This window comes from Oryx dammah, unplaced genomic scaffold (genome assembly GCF_014754425.2).
Source record: "Oryx dammah isolate SB20612 unplaced genomic scaffold, SCBI_Odam_1.1 HiC_scaffold_11050, whole genome shotgun sequence".
NCBI classification, from domain to species: domain Eukaryota; kingdom Metazoa; phylum Chordata; class Mammalia; order Artiodactyla; family Bovidae; genus Oryx; species Oryx dammah.
Genome location: NW_024080444.1, coordinates 10,131,396 through 10,149,819, shown reverse-complemented (window position 1 = coordinate 10,149,819; position 18,424 = coordinate 10,131,396). Strand labels below are relative to the sequence as shown.

Below are 18,424 nucleotides of genomic sequence, written 5' to 3'. Positions count from 1 at the left end.
CATTGTAATTGTTTGTTGTAGCTTGTGTTGCTCAGGAAACCAATTTTGAGACTCATATGTGTGTGCTGGCGGTGTCTAGGACAGTGCTCTGAAAGCAGCCGCTGTGGGGAGGGAGGAAGGCAGGACGGGGCAGAAGGGAAAGTTGACTGCCTTCAAACCCTGGGCCGATTCCAGTGGCAGCTCTGGCCCTGACAGGGCCTCAGGGTCCCAAATGGAGGCAAGAGGGTCAGGGCTCAATACTCAGGCTTGGAGCATTCATTGCATATGGGCTACCATTCCCTCCCTCTCCAGGGAGCATGGTCATGAGGAAGGGAACTAGACCCTGGGTGAGTGTCACGTGGGGACAAGGAGTATCCCTTTGCTGAAGGTGCTGAGGGCCTCGTCCAGCAGTGGGGGTGGGGGTTGGTTACCACCAAAGCATCCCTTGTAGTCACACTTTCTGTTTCTCACATTCGTCTGTTTTCATTTAAGAACTGAAAAGTAAGCAGTGTTCTGTTTTCCACAGGTAGCTAACGAGATTTCATAATAAAAAATATTAATGCTGAAACTTCAATAAATGGTGAATCTTGTTAACATCATCAGTAATGTGAAAATGTAACATAATCACACATATAAAAATCTATAGTTCAACCTTCTTTTTGACACAATTAGGAATAGGCCTTAATTAAAAAGTATATTATAAATTACTTCAGAAATATTGAGTTTTGTGAAATATAATTTAGGCACTTTTTGATTCATGAAGCTTTTTGTAACAAGAACCAAAGAAAAGTTTTGAGTAGTGATTTGATGGCTTTGTTTTTTGTAATTGCACTTTATTTAAAATGTCATTATCATTTGCCTGGTATATACTATTACTTTAGTTTCAAAGGTAGTGATTTTTTTCAATTGCGAATTTTAAAAGTGGTTAATCTAAGAAGGGTAGCTGGGAGAAGTATTCTGTGTGAATATTGGATTTTGGCCTGTTAGCAGGCAGAAAACCATTTACTTCCAAAAGTTGGCTCACTCTGCAGTAATTGCAGTGATCATTGAAAATGGTGTGGGTTTTCCTTGGGAGGGATGGACTAGGTAGCCCCTGTCACTTCCTTCCTCTTGGCATCTTGGTGTGACTGATCAGGAAACAGGATTGGATATGGGGTTGGAGAGCACATCCTGGGCTCTAGACCCAGATCTGGGCTTGGGTACCAGTCTATCATCAATCTTGCTTAACAAAATTAATCCCTCTAAGCCTTAGTTTCATCATCAGTTAGAATGGAGGTGTTAGTAAGAGAACTTTGATCAGAGGATCTTAGCATGAGGTTTGGCATATTATAAGTGCTTGATAATGGTAGCTGTGATGAGCGATATAATTTTATTGGTCAGTTTTTCTTTTCACTCAGCTTTCAACACTTTAGTAACTATTGAAAGTATAACTTGCTTATGCTCATAAAAGAAGGAAGGGCAATTTAGAGTTGTCTGTCAGAAAACTAATCTTTGGGGACTTGAGCCTGAATCTTCATGTGAGATGACAGTGAAACAGCAGGAACAAGAGGAAATATATGCAGAGGAGGGCAGGGTGACTTCACACATAGCCTCCATCAGGGGAAGGGAGCTGAGGTCTGTGCTGTTTCAGGACTGACCTGCCTGAGTGTGGCCTGGACCTGGAAATGGAGCTCCTCTTGGTGGCCTTTGGCTTGGTGAAACTGCCCTTGATGGTTTCCTGAAAGAAATTAGGGGGACATCGGGGATTATCAGAGAAATAGAGTTACCCTCTGAGTAGTGCTGGTCAACATTTCTGATAGACTAATGGTGTGAACATATCTTGAAATGGGCAATACAGAGACCAGTTCATAAAGAAAGCCTAAATCAAAGAAATAGATCTAGTACCAATTGAAAAACAGTTTCACCTGCTGACAGTTTGAAATGTCAGCCTGATACTATTCAGTTAAAGATAATGTGTGTAAATTACAGCCACCAAGTAAACCATCCAAAAATGTGCTTAGAAGGATTCTTCTGTTTTCCTTGGCCTTCAGATTAGATCTCTCCTCCTTCCAATTCATAAAAGATGCTAATTTTAAACAAAATATCTAATTAGTATGTCACTAGTTTATTAGTGATTCATGGTTTCTTAATATTAGCAGAAGTGTTTGTCATACTCACTATGTGTGAAACAAATACACTGTCCTAAAGGTTAAATGGACAGTTAGTAATTTCAGCAAACCAATGTGCATGTGTGGGTATGCATTGGTAGACATCTTATATGGTGGTTTTCAAAGGATACAGAGAAGTATAAAACACACTTACATCTTCAAAGAATTAAGAATTAGTTGCCTGACTGAGCAGTGGTGTCACAGAGTACCCAGTTGTGAAGCAGGCACTCTCACTGTACTAGGTAGGTTAAAAGGGATAATTTATTTGAAAATTTCTGTGTGGTGGTAGGTGTTCTGTCAGAGAACATGGTGCCTATCCACACAAAAGTGATTTATTCACACCACACAGCAGCTAGCTGCAGAAAGCAGTAGATGATAAACACTATGTAAGAAGTATAATGGAAGGTCTCTGGAAGGTATCAAAGAAGTAGGATTGCTCAGGTTTCCAGTGGTCAAAGAAAGCTTCATTGAGGAGGTGGAATCTGGGCAGGGATTGGGTGGTTGGGTTTTGAAGCAGAAAGGAGGGGCCGTTTGTGGTGAGAAGTGAGGTCAAAACCCCTGTGAGGGAGGGAATAATTCATAGTCCAGACTGTTGGGAGTGGACTGCTGATATTTGTGGCTGTGGCTAAATTGTGTTTGGGGGTTGGGGATCTTGAAAGCCAAGCAGTAAGGAAGAAAGGTTTTTATGCTAAGATAGTGATATGAGGTCTGTAGCTGCCCAAGGAGATAGTTTAGTGATGGTAATGGTCTATTGAGGGCAGACCCAGCCATTTCCATGCCATTTAAGTGGAAATTAGGTCCCCCAGTCTTGCCTACCTACTGTGAGCAACTTTGTCCTTCACAGTCCATGGATTTTCTATGCACTAGAGCCCTGGGTGTGATCCATAGGGGACGAAGAGAAGGGAAGGCAAAATGGGGAGTCCACACTGAAAGTACAGAGTCCTGGGAGAAAGATTTGATTGAATTAGACACTTGAATGAATTGGGAAATTGAAACTGGTAGAGTTGTCCTGAGTGTGCCAGGCTGACCCTGTATTTAGGAAATGAGGTATTGGCTTATATAGTTTCGTACCTGTTCTTCTAGTTTCTCACTTTGATGATTTTTTTCTTCTTCCTGTATTCTTCCTCTCCTTGCACATCTTCCATCCTTCCACACCTTCCATCCTTTCTTCCACATGTTTCATCAGGAACATGATTCATCATTTGAGAGCCCACAAAAGTCAGCAAACACTTTCTGAGCATCTGCTTTTCTGGTGCTCTGTTCCAGAAGAGATACTGGTCCTTGCCCCTAGTGAGTTTGAAGGGAGAAAGGGAGACAGAAAAGTAAAAAAACATTAAATTCTGAGTTCCATGATGGAAGGCTATCTGCTGTGTGGTTGATAGAGTGAAAGGAGGAGTGTGGGTCTCTCCCTGGGGGTGACTCAAGCTGGGTGAGAAAAATAAGTGGTGGTTTTGTTGGCTGGACAGGGATAGTAAGGGTATACAAAGCCCAGAAATAGGGGATGGAAAGTAGTGGAGGTATGAAGTAACAAAGGCACTAGAAGTGGCTTCTTTGGTAAAGCCAAAGGCCAGGATTTGATTAGGACATTGATCAGTAGATGCAGCTGAAGAGGTGTTAGGACTGCAGCAGGTCTGTGCGCCCTGCAAAGTGCTCAGCTTCTGTCCTTCAGGTAAGTCAGCCATGGAAGACCCAGGGCTTTGTCGTGGTCATATCTGTAGTTTGCAGAGATGACTTGGGCACATCACAGAGGGTAGGTTTGGAAGGGTACATCACAAAGTGAGGTTCCACCTGTAATGGTCAATTACACCTTAGTGACCCAAGCTGCATTGAGGAGACACACTCAGTGTGTGTCTAATTTAAAGAATTTTTGATACATGTATAGTATATGGCAAAAATCTTTCTGGCGATTAACCTCCAGAGAATTTTTACTAGAACCCTTTTTAGAGATGTGATGGCTATGTGTTGTCCATGTGATTTTTGTCAGAGTTGTGAGGATCAGTTGAAAGACTATGTCAAGGGTATTTTTTATCCTTATATTTATGCTTATATATACATTTATATTTACTTATACTTAACATTTTCTGGGAGCAGATGGTTGAATTTCAGACTAATGAACTGTAACTTTGATATCATTTTTTAAGAAGAGTGAATCTGGATATATAAATATAAATATCTCCATGTCCAACCCTTACATGAGTGCATGCCTATGTGTGTATACATGTGCATGTCTTAGCATGTATGTTTTGCTTGTCTGTGGTGTGTGTGTCCCCTTTTCTGGGTATATTTGATAGTGTAAACCAGGGATTAAACATTGTTAAGAAGTGACTACTGTATAAATATGTTGAGTGATTATCATTTAGTTATGCTAAAATTTTTATCTTCCAGTTCAGTTGGAATACTTTTATTAACAGTGCCTTAAGCGACAGGATATATGGTTGAATTTTCTTTTAGAGAATTGCCTAGTTACATCGGATCCAATTAAGTTTTGCATATGTTATCAGTGGCATTAAATGCAACCAAGTGTGGTGTTAAGTAAAATGAGAAAAGTTATTTTAGTAAAAACCTAACTTGTACTTAATATATCTTGAGCTAGTAAACAGCAAATGTAGGTCTGAAGAATAACATATTTTTATTTAAAACATGAAATGATCATTTAACTTAAGATTATTATTTTAAAATTTGTTAGTAAGTTCACAGTAAACAAATTCAAGTATTTAACTTTTTAAAACACCAAACTAGAAATGAGTAATACTTGAAGAATTTCTGTTCTCCAAGGATGAACAATTCATTTTTTTCAAACAGGGATCCTTCTTGTACTCTGGCAGTGAGAGTGCTGAATCCCAACCGTTGGAGTGCCAGGGAATTACCAACGATTCTTTTTCTATATATCAAGACTTTAAAAGTCACATAATTGTGAAGTAAATAAAAGCAACCTTTTTTATGGTTGGTGAACTTGTATTTAAAAAGTACAATATTCTTAGAAAGGTTTGGTGGAGATACAAACATTGCTGTAATAGTTTTATTTTCTGTCCGGCTTGTCAGTAAATTTTTAAGTTTAAAAAAAAATTTTTTTTTTAAAGATTTTTAAAAAAGAACTCTGCTTAAAAATGAAGGCCAAACTAATCAACCTTGAAACAAAAAACATAAAACCCGAGATAGCCCTGGATTGCTATGGTGTTGTGAGTGTTACAAGGGAGGTTCTAATCTCCATGTTGTGGCCAGGTGCCACCTTGTCCAAGTTGTTTGGTGGCTTGGGGCCTTTGTTCCCTAATGTGTAAAATGTGGTTGGAATGGTGATCTGGGGCATTGAAATAGATGATTTAAATTTATTTTTCCTCTGATTAGTGTTCAAGAGATACAACTCTATGTTTGGTTCTCTAATATCTGCTTAGTTCATCTATGTGGAGTTTGGGGTTGACTTTTTTTTTGCATGAAATTATTTAGAAATAGACATCCTTAGGATACAAGCTAAACAATTACAAACCTAAAGCTGTTATTTGTGTTTAAAATTTTAGGTATGCAATACCCCCGGAACATGGGAAACGACTGGAAAGACTAGCTCAAGGTAAGCTTGCTATCTGTTATCTACACGATAGGTTCTTTGTTTCTGAGGTATTTTTACAGAGTAGAATATCACTATGTTAATGTTATTCTTTTCAAGTTATTGGCTTCTAAGTATTTTTCTCATTGAGTAATTTTAATTTTTTCCATATTGCATAATCATCATGATTATTTTAGTTGGCTGCTTTGTTTTTTGTCAGCTGATTTCACTTAACCTATTTTAGTTATTTCCAGTTTTTTTCTCCTTTATATAATGTACTTAACATCACTGTGTCAATAAAATTTTTATTTCCTTTAGTTGTACCATTGAGATAAATTCCGAGAAGTACTGATACTGGATCTTGGGCTTCTAGGATGTTTTATGGGTACTTTTCATGTTGCCATATCATTTCACCAGAGAGTTGTGTTAAATCCCCCTCCCCTGGGCCTGAGAGCACTTGAAGTATGAAGTTGAATGTTTCTAGGTGATGGGACAGGCATAATATTGTATGCCTTCTTAGACTAGTAAAATTAAGCATACTTTACTGGAACTTGAACTTTTTTTTTTTAAGACTTTGTCCCTCTTTGTTTTCTTTATTCTTCTAGTTTTATTGAGATGCACTTGACATATACCATGTTACAAGTTTAAGCTGCTCAGCATAATGATTTGACTTGCATTCTGAAATGATTGTCACAATAGGTTTAGTGAACATCCATTATCTCATATGAATATGAAAATAAATAGAAAAACATCTCCCCTTATGATGAAAACTCTTAGAATTTACTCTTTTAACAGCTTTCACATATAATACTCAGCAGTGTTAATTATATTTATCATGTTATTTGTTACATTTCTAGTACTTATTTATTTTGTAATTAGAAGTTTGTACATTTTGACTACCTTCATCCAGTTGTGCCTCTCTTGACCTTGTCCATCTTCTTCTCTCACTTTTTTAAACAGTTTTAGCTGCCATTTTTATTAATTTTTAAAAATTAATTAAAATTAAAATTAATTTTAAAAATTAATATACTGGAATATAGATGCTTTACAATTTGTGTTCCTGCTGTATTGCAAAGTGAATCAGCTATAGGTATACACATATCCATTCTGTTTTGGATTGCCTTCCCATTTAGGTCACCACAGAGATTGAGTAGAGTTCCCTCTGCTATATAGTAGGTTCTCATTACCTGCCCATCTACCAGTATATCTACTACTGTGGACAAGAATCCCTTAGACTAAATGGAGTAGCCATCATAGTCAACAAAAGAGTCTGAAATGCAGTAATTGGATGCAATTCCAAAAACACAGAATGGTCTGTGTTGATTTCCAAGGCAAACCTTTCAATCTCACAGTAATCCAAGTCTGTATCTGAACCACTAATGCTGAAGAAGCTGAAGTTGAATGGTTCTATGAAGACCTACAAGACCTTTTAGAACTAACACCCCAAAAAGATGTCCTTTTCATTATAGGGGACTGGAATGCAAAATTAGGAAATCAAGAGATACCTCAAGTAACAGGCAAATTTGGCCTTGGAGTACAAAAAAAAGTAGGGCAAGGGTGAACAGAGTTTTGTCAAGAGAACAGACTGGTCATAGCAAACACCCTCTTCCAACAACACAAGAGAAGACTCTACACATGGACATCACCAGATGGTCAGTGCCAAAATCAGATTGATTATATTTTGCAGCCAAAGATGGAGAAGCTGTATACAGTCAGCAAAAACAAGACGGGAGCTGACTTTGGCTCAGATCATGAACTCCTTATTGCCAAACTTAAATTGAAGAAAGTAGGGAAAACCACTAGACCATTCAGGTATGACCTAAATCAAATCCCTTATGATTATATAGTGGAAGTGAGAAATAGATTCAAGGGATTAGATCTGATAGAGGACCTGAAGAACTTTGGATGGAGGTTTGTGACATGGTACAGGAGGCAGTGAGGAAGACCATCCCCAAGAGAAAGAAATGCAGAAAGGCAAATGGTTGTCTGAAGAGGGCTTACAAATAGCTGTGAAAAGAAGAGAAGCGAAAGGCAAAGGAAAAAAGGAAAGATATACCCATTTGAATGCAAAGTTCCAAAGAATAGCAAGGAGAGATAAGAAAGCCTTCCTCAGTGATCAGTGTAAAGAAATAGAGGAATACAATAGAATGGGAAAGACTAGAGAGGTCTTCCGGAGAAGGCAATGGCACCCCACTCCAGTACTCTTGCCTGGCAAATCCCATGGACAAAGGAGCCTGGTGGGCTGCAGTCCATAGGGTCGCGAAGAGTCGGACATGACTGAGCGACTTCACTTTCACTTTTCACTTTCATGCATTGGAGAAGGAAATGGCAACCCACTCCAGTGTTCTTGCCTGGAGAATCCCAGGGATGGGGTAGCCTGGTGGGCTGCCATCTATGGGGTCGCACAGAGTTGGACATGACTGAAGCGACTTAGCAGCAGCAGCAGCAGAGATGTCTTCAAGAAAATTAGAGATACCAAGGGAACATTTCATGCAAAGATGGGCACAATAAAGGACAGAAATGATATGGACCTAACAGAAGCAGAAGATATTAAGAAGAGGTGGCAAGAATACACAGAAGAACTATATAAAAAAGATCTTCATGACCCAGATAACCATGATGGTGTGATCACTCACCTAGAGCCAGATATCCTGGAATGCAAAGTCAATTGGGCCTTAGGAAGCATCACTATGAACAAAGCTAATGGAGGCAATGGAATTCTAGTTATTTCAAATCCTAAAAGATTATGCTGTTAAAATGTTGCATTCAATATGCCAGGAAATTTGGAAAATTTAGCAGTGGCCACAGGACTGGAAAAGGTCAATTTTCATTCCAATCCCAAAGAAAAGCAATGCCTAAGAATGTTCAAACTACTGCACAATTGAATTCATCTCACATGCTAGCAAAGTAATTCTCAAAATTCTCCAAGCCAGGCTTCAATAGTACATGAATGTGAACTTCCAGATGTTCAAACTGGATTTAGAAAAGGCAGAGGAACCAGAGATCGCATTGCCAACATCTGCTGGATCATTGAAAAAGCAAGAGAATTCCAGAAGAACATCTGCTTTATCGACTATACCAAAGCCATTGACTGTGTGGTTCACAACAAACTGTGGAAAATTCTGAAAGAAATGGGAATACCAGACCACCTGACCTGCCTCCTGAGAAATCTGTATGTAGGTCAAGAAGCAACAGTTAGAAGTGGACATGGAACAACAGACTGGTTCCAAATCAGGAAAGGAGTATGTCAAGGCTTTATATGTCACCTTGCCTCTTTAACTTACATGCAGAGTATATCATACAAAATGCTGGGCTGGATGAAACACAAACTGGAATCAAGATTGCTGGGAAAAGTATCAATAACCTCAGATATGCAGGTGATACCACACTTATGGCAGAAAGTGAAAAAGAACTAAAGAGCCTCTAGATGAAAGTGAGAAAGGAGAGTGAAAAAGCTGGGCTTAAAATTCACCATTCTAAAAACTAAGATCATGGCATCCATCTGGTCCCATCACCTCGTGGCAGTAGACGGGGAAACGATGGAAACAGTGACAGACTTTATTTTCGGGGGCTCCAAAATCACTGCAGATGGTGACTTCAGCCATGAAATTAAAAGATGCTTGCTCCTTGGAAGGAAAGGTATGACCAACCTAGACAACATATTTAAAAGCAGAGCAATTACTTTGCCAACAAAGGTCCATCTAGTCAAAGCTATAGTTTTTCCCATAGTTGTGTATGAATGTGAGAGTTGGACTATAAAGAAAGCTGAACACCGAAGAACTGATGCTTTTGAACTGTGGTGTTGGAGAAGACTCTTGAGAGTCCCTTGGACTGCAAGGAGATCTGACCAGTCCATCCTAAAGGAAATCAATCCTGGATATTCATTGTAAGGACTGATGCTGAAGCTGAAACTCCAATACTTTCGCCACCTGATGCGAAGAGCTGACTCATTTGAAAAGACCCTGATGCTGGGAAAGATTGAAGGCAGCAGGAGTAGGGGACGACAGAGGATGAGATGGTTGGATGGCATTGCTGACTCGATGGACATGAGTTTGAGTAAGCTCCAAGAGTTGGTGTGGACAGGGAAGCCTGGCATCCTGCAGTCCATGGGTTCGCAAAGAATTGGAAATGATTGAGTGACTGAACTGAGGTTGTCCATTTTTAAGGGCCAGATTGAGCCATTCTTTTGGAAATTCTATCAGTTACTTTCACTCTGTGCCCACTTGTATCTACTGAGAATGCCGTTTACTTTTATTCCTTCCCTTAAAGATATGCCAGGCAACCTTACTCTTATTTCTCTCACACAGGGGGAGAGTCATATTCACCCCCTTCTGTTTTGCTAACCACCCTAACTTAGGATGATGTAGACTACTAGTGATTTATTTCCAGAGGAAAGTGGAGTTCCATTGAGTGACAACTAGAGATAAGACATTCTGCTTTTATTCTCAATTGAATCCTCAGGGAGCACTGTTCTTTCAATCAGGTGCCAATCTAAGATTCATTGGTATGTTAGGTTTGCCTTCTAGTAGAAAAGGAATTTTGTCCCCACATTATGTATGCTTTCATTTAATAATAAAATGGGGACACTGACTTGACAGCTCTGAATAGATATTGTTAAAGACATCTAAAAGTTGCTTTCCTCCAAATTATGGAAGAGTATTAGAAAGAATAGTTAGGGTATCATGTTTGTTAAAAGCATTATTATAATTTTGGCAGCCTAATAACTATAAAGCCTTAGTGTTTTTATAATGTAATACATTACAGTAATAATAGCAATGTAATTGTAATCTTGAACTTCGTTATGGACTATTTTCATGAATATTAAGTGGATGGATCCTGGTTCTGGATAATAGATTATAGCACAGCTTAGAATATGATTACCATAATCCTTAAATACACAGGCAGTGAACTTTGTGCTAAATCCATATGCTGTGGACTCTTCTGTTCTCTGTGATAATTATTCTACCATTTTCTGTTCACCTCACTGCCCCAGAATTTTTAAACTGGAGCAATGTAAACTTTGCGATATGGAATCACATGTTAAATTTTTTGCTATAAACTGTCTATACACTTTGATATAAACTGCCTGAAATGACATTCCAGAAAAATGGATGCCATTAGCTTAATCAGTAAGAGATTAATAAACTTGAAGGTTGAAAAGGAACTTTAAACTCAATTGAGTGTTTATTGAAAATTTTTTGCAGCATTATTTTGAGAACTGATTCAAGGGAAAGACCCTATAAGACAGTCGAGGATTTCTATCTCCTGAGCAGATGTCAAGCAAATTAATTGAATTCTGCTAAACAATTAAAATGATAAAATAATGCAGTAAATGTGAGGGAGCCTTATAGGATGTCTAGGTCAAGGCAGCACTTGATACATAATATGAAAAGCAGCCCTGGATATTTTCCATTATCTTGTCTGCACATCATAATTATCACAGTTGCCTTTTATGCATGAATGCTTTCATCTTTGGTTTCTATTGAAATCTTGATTGACGGTGGCACCTGCAAATATTTTATCTGAGAAACGTTAGGTCTGCATCTAATAAAGCCAGGAGTTCGATTTTGCCCTTCAGTTGCTTTCTCATTTATACAGTTTTTTTCTAATATCATGTAGATATAAAAGTAATAAAAAATCTCAAGTGAATTGTTGCAGTTTTTATACTTGTTATGTTTGCCTGTAATGCCATTGCATTCTTTCTAATTTTTGACCCGATACAATTGAATGGGAAGTAAAAAGGATACTAGAGATACAACATCATGAATGACAGTTTTGAAGATTTTCAGTTTTAAGAATGTCTAAATCTCATCTATTTTAGAAATTAGACAATATCTTAGTGGTTCTATTAAGTTAAGCAAAATATGGATTAAAGTAAATTGGGAGCAGCTGATATGTGTGTGTGTGTGTGTGTGTGTGTGTATGTGTGAATGACTTTTTCATTGGTCTCTCATTGTGAATAAAGTGCTAATAATTTTTAAAAAATTAAAGAGGACTCACTTTGGTCAAAATTTTGGTTACTGGAAAAAGAATATGTGAGTTAGGACTTTATGCAGCAGATTTTGTAAGTGTGAATGATTAGCAGGAATTTTGTTTTAAGTGACAGTATGGTAGAGTTCAGTATACTGGTTCTTTTGTAGTCTTATATTTACTTGTAGCAAGTATTTCTGTTTTTAACCTATTAAAGTGACACTCAGTAAAAAGGAATGAATGAATCATTGTTATGAGGGATTAATTTAGTTCAGGTTTCTTTAAGCAGTCAATTTTGGCGTGTGTGTGTCTTTAAATGACTAGTCATCATGAGTTTAAGCCTGTGAAACAGAATCTTAGCCTGATTGGCAGGGATCCCTGTTCCAGGAGGAGGGCATGGCAACTCACTCCAGTATACTTGCCTGAAGAATCCGCATGGACAGGGAAGCCTGGCGAACTACAGTCCATGAAGCTGCAAAGAGTTGGACACAATTGAGCAACTAAGTACATTCTGTTCAAGGAGGTGAACAAAGGGTCTGTAGGCTGGATGCAGGCAGCTTGTGGACTCTCTGAAATTATATTCAATATTGGGCATATATGTGGATTTCTGGGAAGCTAACCCATGATCAGATCCATCAAGATGGTTTGGTCCAAAAGGGATTATGAACCACTGCTGTTTAAAGACTGAAAGAGTAGCAGTAAACAACAAGTCATTTAAATTTTATAAATGTTCCAAATTGACCCTTTCTCATACCTCTGACTTGAAATTAGGAAAATGAACTTTTATCAGCTCTCAAAATGATAAATACATAATTCCCTTAAACATTCTTTTACATGATGGCCTGAAAATATTACATTAAAATGCTTGGTTTTGAAAGGCTAATAAATTAAATGCCCTTGATTATGAACAATCAATTTTACGTGACTCCCTAAGACATAAAAAATGAAGAAGTTCAGTGATACATCCTTTGCATTCATTCCTAACTCATGCTTTAGGAATGGAGATCAGTGTGTAATGTGTCATGGTATGTTTATTTTCATCATACTATCACTTGTTATATTAGAAATGGTGAAGCAGTCCCTGAATTTAATTTCCTCATGTGTATATGTTAGTCACTCAGTCATGTCTGACTCTTTGCAACCCCATGGACCATAGCCGCCAGGCTCCTCTGTCCATGGGGATTCTCCAGGCAGGAATACTGTAATGGGTTGCCATGCTCTTCTCCAGGGGACCTTTTTGATGTCAAATGTCACAATTTGTTGGACATGAATTTGAGCAATCTCTGGAAGATAGTGGAGGACAGAGGAGTCTGGCATGCTATAGTCCATGGATTGTAGAGTTGGATATGACTTAGTGATTGAGTAACAGTCACAGTCTGTGTTGAATTTTAAAACTGTGTACCCAGCCATATTCCTAGTGGGATTTTAAACATTGAACCATAATACATAACATACACATGCTACAATAATTAGAGTGTGGGGTGAAAGACAGTTCTGAGAAATGACAGGTAGGGAATGGGAGGAAGAATTCAGGAAAGGAATGCCAGCTAGCAGGGAAAAATTACTATGGAGGAGAATTAAGAATTCTTTGATTCTGTCGGGTGGAAGTTGAGCCAGAAAACCTGGTTAGCTTGACTGACTAACTTGTGCCAAATTCCTTGGCCTGAGGAGTCCTGGTGACCTGTGCATGTGTGATCCATATGTCGTGTCAAGGTGGGAAAAAGCTGGAGCTGAGACAAAGTGGTCTCAAGAATGCAGTAAAAAACTATGTGTAATGGTCTATATACCTGTTAAATTAGGTGAAAGTTTTATAAGTGTTCTGCAAGCCAGTTTGAAATAGAAAAACTTTCCTGTTATTCACTGCACTATGTACAGGAGATAAAAATAAGGCAATTATTCAGAACTACCATGCTTCTCTATATAGTCAGTATGAATTTCTTCTGGCTCTCTTCCTGGAGAGCTCCATGAGGCTTTGTCTCTACAGTAGAGATGTTGATGGATTATTGGACATGTGGAGCAGAGTGAAACCTGCAATGTGATAACTTTCTACCCAACCATTAATTGCTCAAAATGGGGCAGGAAGAACAGAGAGGTCAACTATAGCCTAAACCTCTAATGTTGACCTCTTAACTAAGAATGTGGGTAAAAATGATCAAGTGTCACCCCACATAATATAGTTCATTGGTTCTTTTCACTAATAAGCATGTTAAGAAATTTCACACGTGAATCAAATAGCTGTTCATTGTTCATTCGCTGTCATGTCAGACTCTTTGCAACCCCATGGACTGCAGCATGCCAGGCTTCCCTTCCTTCACCATCTGTCTCCTGGAGTCCACTCAAACTTATGTCCATTGAGTCAATGATGCCATCCAACCATCTCATTCTCTGTTGTCCCCTTCTCCTCCTGCCTTCAGTGTTTACCAGCATTAGGGTCTTTTCCAATGAGTCAGCTTTTTGTATCATGTAGCCAAAGTATTGGGGTTTCAGCTTCAACATCAGTCCTTCCAATGAATATTCAGGACTGATTTCCCCCAGGATGGACTGGTTGGATCTCCTTGCAGTCCAAGGGACTCTCAAGGGTCTTCTCCAACACCACAGTTCAAAAGCATCAATTCTTCGTTGCTTAGCCTTTTTTATTGTCCAGCTGTCACATCCGTACATGACTACTGGAAAAACTGTAGCTTTGACTATATGGACCTTTGTAGGCAAAGTAATGGCTTTGCTTTTTAATATGCTGCCTAGGTTTGTAATTGCTTTTCTTCCAAGGAATCAAATACATCTATCTAAAAGCATTTTCTACAGAAACATACTTGTATATCCTTTTCCTTTGTCCTTTTCCTTACCATCTGTTTATATGGCTACTGTACTTTTAAAGCATCATATCAGTCATATGAATATTGCAAAAGCCATTACAAGCCTACATCATTTTGTTGTGCTTCACTTTATTGTGAGTTGCAGAATATGCTTTTTTTTTTTCTTGCCAATTGGTTGTGGCAGCCCTATGTTGAGCAAAATCTGTTGGTACCATTTTCCCAGTAGTATTTGCTCACTTATCATCTCTCTGTCACATTTTGGTAATTCTCACATCTCAAACTTTTTCACTATTATGTTATGTTTATGATCTGTGAATTGCAAACAATTACAACTCATGGAAGGGTTAGATGATGATTAGCATTTCTAGCAATAAAGTATTTTAAAATTAAGGTATGTACTTTTGGGGGGCACAATTCTGTTGTACACTTAAGAGATTATAGTATAGTATAAACATAATTATAAATGCACTAGGAAACCAAAAATTCTTGTGACTTGCTTTCCTGTAATACTTGCTTTATTGCAGTCATCTAGAAGAGAGCCTGCAACATCTCTGAGATATGCTTGTATAAACCTCTGTCAAAGCATACTTGGGTAAATTTCAGTTAAGTTGTCTTAATCAAATATATTGCTAGTGTGAACATACAGTCTGTCGGTCTGGTTTCTCATCTTTCCCCTCTCCTTCCCTTCCTTATTCCTTTCTTTCCTAAGTGATTAATAACTAACGTCAGTTTCTTCAGACTAGGGTGTGTATATAGGGAATTTGATGTTTTTAAGCTTTGATTTTTAAATTTTTACCATGGCTAAAACTTTGTTGATTTAATAGTAGCAGCATGTGTTTGTCATGTGAGATTGGGATTTAGAGTACATCTGCTCTGTTTCTAAAACAATTTAAAAACATCTAATGATATTTTAGGTCAGATAGAGGTAAAATGCACTTATAGTAAAAGCCACCTGTTAAAATATAAAGGTTAGTGAGTTTTGACATATATACAGTGGTGTAATTACTACTACTCTCAAGATATAGAACATTTCCAGTAGGCCCCAGAAATTCTCTTGTGCCCTTTTCTAATTACTTCTCCCTACCAGCAACCACTAACCAGATTTCTGTCTCTAGAATGTTATTAACATGGAATTGTGCAATGTGTAGACTCTTCTCTGTTAGAATAGTGCTTCTCGCATCTGATCACTTTTATGTTGTACAGGGCGTCCTTGGATGTGTATAGCACCTGGGAAATCCCATGGACAGAGGAACCTGGCAGGTTGCATTCCATTGGGTCACCAAGAGTCAGACATGACTTCGCGACTAAACAACAGAAACAATATTCACAAAACATAAGCCATTAACCCTTTTGAAGTGTACAATACGGTTATGTTTAATATATTTGTATTGTGTAACCATCACCTCTGTCTAGTTCAAATAGATTTTCATCATCCTGTAAGGAAACCTTGTATTTTTTATTCAGTCATACTGTATTTCCCCTTACCCCTTTTTAGCCCCTGGGAATTAATAGTCTGCTTTCTGTCTAGGTATTTACATATTCTGGATGTCTCATATGCATGAAATCATTTAAATGTGACTTTCGTGCCTGACATCTTTTATGTAGCATGTTTTCTATGTTATATCTTATATCTGTACCTCACTCTTTTTTATAGCTAAATAATATTTCATTGTGAAGATATACTACATTTTGCACTTCCGTTTACCAGTTGATGGACATCAAGTTGTTTCCATTTTCTTACAATGGCTAAGATTTTTGTGCCTTATATCACTGGCTTCCCATAAGGATCCACCCAGCAAGGATAGCCACTATGGAAAACAGTATGAATGTTCCTCAAAAAATTGAAAATAGAACTAACATATTATACAGCAGTTCTGCTTCTAGGTATGTATTTGAGGGAAATGAAATCACTGTCTTAAAGACATATCTATTTGAAAATAGAGCTAACATATTATACAGCAGTCGACTTCTAGGTATGTGTTTAAGGGAATGAAATCACTGTCGTAAAGATATATCTATTACCTCAAAGGTTCATTGCAGCATTATTTACAGTAGCTTTTTTTTTTTCCAAAAGCATGTAAAAATTATAATTTATACATATACACACACTATATTTTACAGTTTGATAGTTCAAATAGTTAAACAGTTCATTTAGGGGGTTTTTGTGGGGCTTTTTTGCATTGTTTTCCCTTCCAGATTCTTTGTCACTGCCTTGGCTCTGCCCTAATCTGACATCATTCTGTCACATCATCTAGTAAATCAAGTTAAGTATTCATTTACCTGCATCCCAACACCTGCATGTCCATTGACAGGTGAACAGATAAAGCAAAGTGTTCCATGTATACAGTAGACTGTCATTCAGGCATAAGAAAGAAGGAAATCCTGTCATTTCCTTCAACATGGAAGAATCTTGAGTCCATTATGCTAAGTTAAAAAAGTCAGACAGAAACAGACAAATGCTGTATGATCATATTTACATGTGAGAATTATAAAAACCAAACCTACAGGTAGAAACAACAGTTTGGTGACTGCCAGAGGCAGGGGGTGGTGGAATTGGGTGAAGATTGTCCCAAAGTATTGACTTCAGTATGAGTAGGTTCTGGGGATGTACTGTATTATATGGTAACTACAGTGAACAGTACTGTATTAAAAGTTTCTAAGAGAGTAGATCTTAAAACTTTTCATCACATAAAAAATAACTATTTTTAGGTGATGACTGTGCACTAAACTTACTGTGGTAATCATTTCACAATATGTACATATAGGCAGCCATTACCCTGTGTATTTTAAACTTATGCAATGTTATTTGTCAATTATATCTTGATATTGGGGAAAGAAAAGAACCCACTGAGGAAGATAATAATAGCATCCTGATTATATGGATGGGGAAATTGAGGAGCTGAGAGATTGTGGAAACAGTTAAGGCTATATGAGTTGTTGGACTTGTGTTAGAAATCAGTGTCTCTGTAGGGTTTCTTATTAGTCTCTTGTTCTGTTAACTATGTGGACAAGATAAGAGTGACTTCAAATAATTCAAACAGTTAGGTTTTTGTTCTAAAACTTAGTTCTTCTATTAATAGCAGTGTTAAAGTATGTGTTTATTGTGAGCAATGATGGAGAGAGGAAAGTTGGTCCTCAGGTAATCTTGTGTTAAGTGCCTATAAGAGGAGATTAAGATTTATCAAAATCCCATAGCATAGTTTATACCTCACAGTATGCTGTCTCTCAAGTGCTTCCACCAAAATATCCCTACAAGAGAGGGGAGTGAAACACTAGGACTCCACAATACGCATGCAGGTTTTGCATCTTGCTCCCTTATTGTGTTTGTTTGTATGCAGACATAAACTAAATGATTTAACGTGACAAAAGTAAATACTGCAGAAAGATGTGCCAGTTTTATTCTGTGAGGTGTTCTACACCTGTCCTATTTCCTAATGGTCATGGGATATGTGAGATGCTAGCTGCTATTTTCACTGCTAGGTACCTGAGGGGTCAGTGTAGCTCTGTTTCTTTATTGGAACTTCTTGGTCTTCAAGACTGTGAAAGACTGGACCTCTCCCATTGTGTGACTGGTAAGTTGGAAAAGCTTATGGAATGCTGCAGTAGTAACATTCAAATATGGTAACTTTTAGAGAAGAATTCTTCCAAATATATTATTGAAAACTTAGGGAAAAAGCTGATCAAGAAAGTAAACGTAAGAATAGAAAATAAAAAGATTCTGAAAGGCATGTATTAAAGAACGTACTTCCAAAACTTTGAATACATACCTTGTTTTCTGTTTATTTAGTGACTTTCAGAAAACTCTGATAGTCTTCAGTTGAATTTTTAGTTAAATATTTTCTATCAGATCTATTTTGGTATATTTCATACATGTGATTCTTTCCAAATTTATTTTCTTCACTTACTATGTAGATAGCCCAGGGCTGAAATAGTTCTGAGTTTTAAAAAAATTACCATTTTGTATCAAATTGTAT

At 37.7% G+C, this 18,424-nt stretch overlaps 1 protein-coding gene across 3 annotated transcripts in view; it reads left to right on the top strand.

Moving 5' to 3' along the window:
* Window positions 1-18,424, top strand: part of LOC120860208 (lysine-specific demethylase 4C) — a 404,469-nt gene that overhangs the window by 84,503 nt on the left and 301,542 nt on the right. For all 3 annotated transcript variants that reach the window (XM_040235989.1, XM_040235987.1, XM_040235988.1), the window contains exon 6: window positions 5,642-5,691. In XM_040235989.1, coding sequence (XP_040091923.1) covers window positions 5,642-5,691 — 50 coding nt within the window. The remainder of the gene's footprint in view (window positions 1-5,641; window positions 5,692-18,424) is intronic.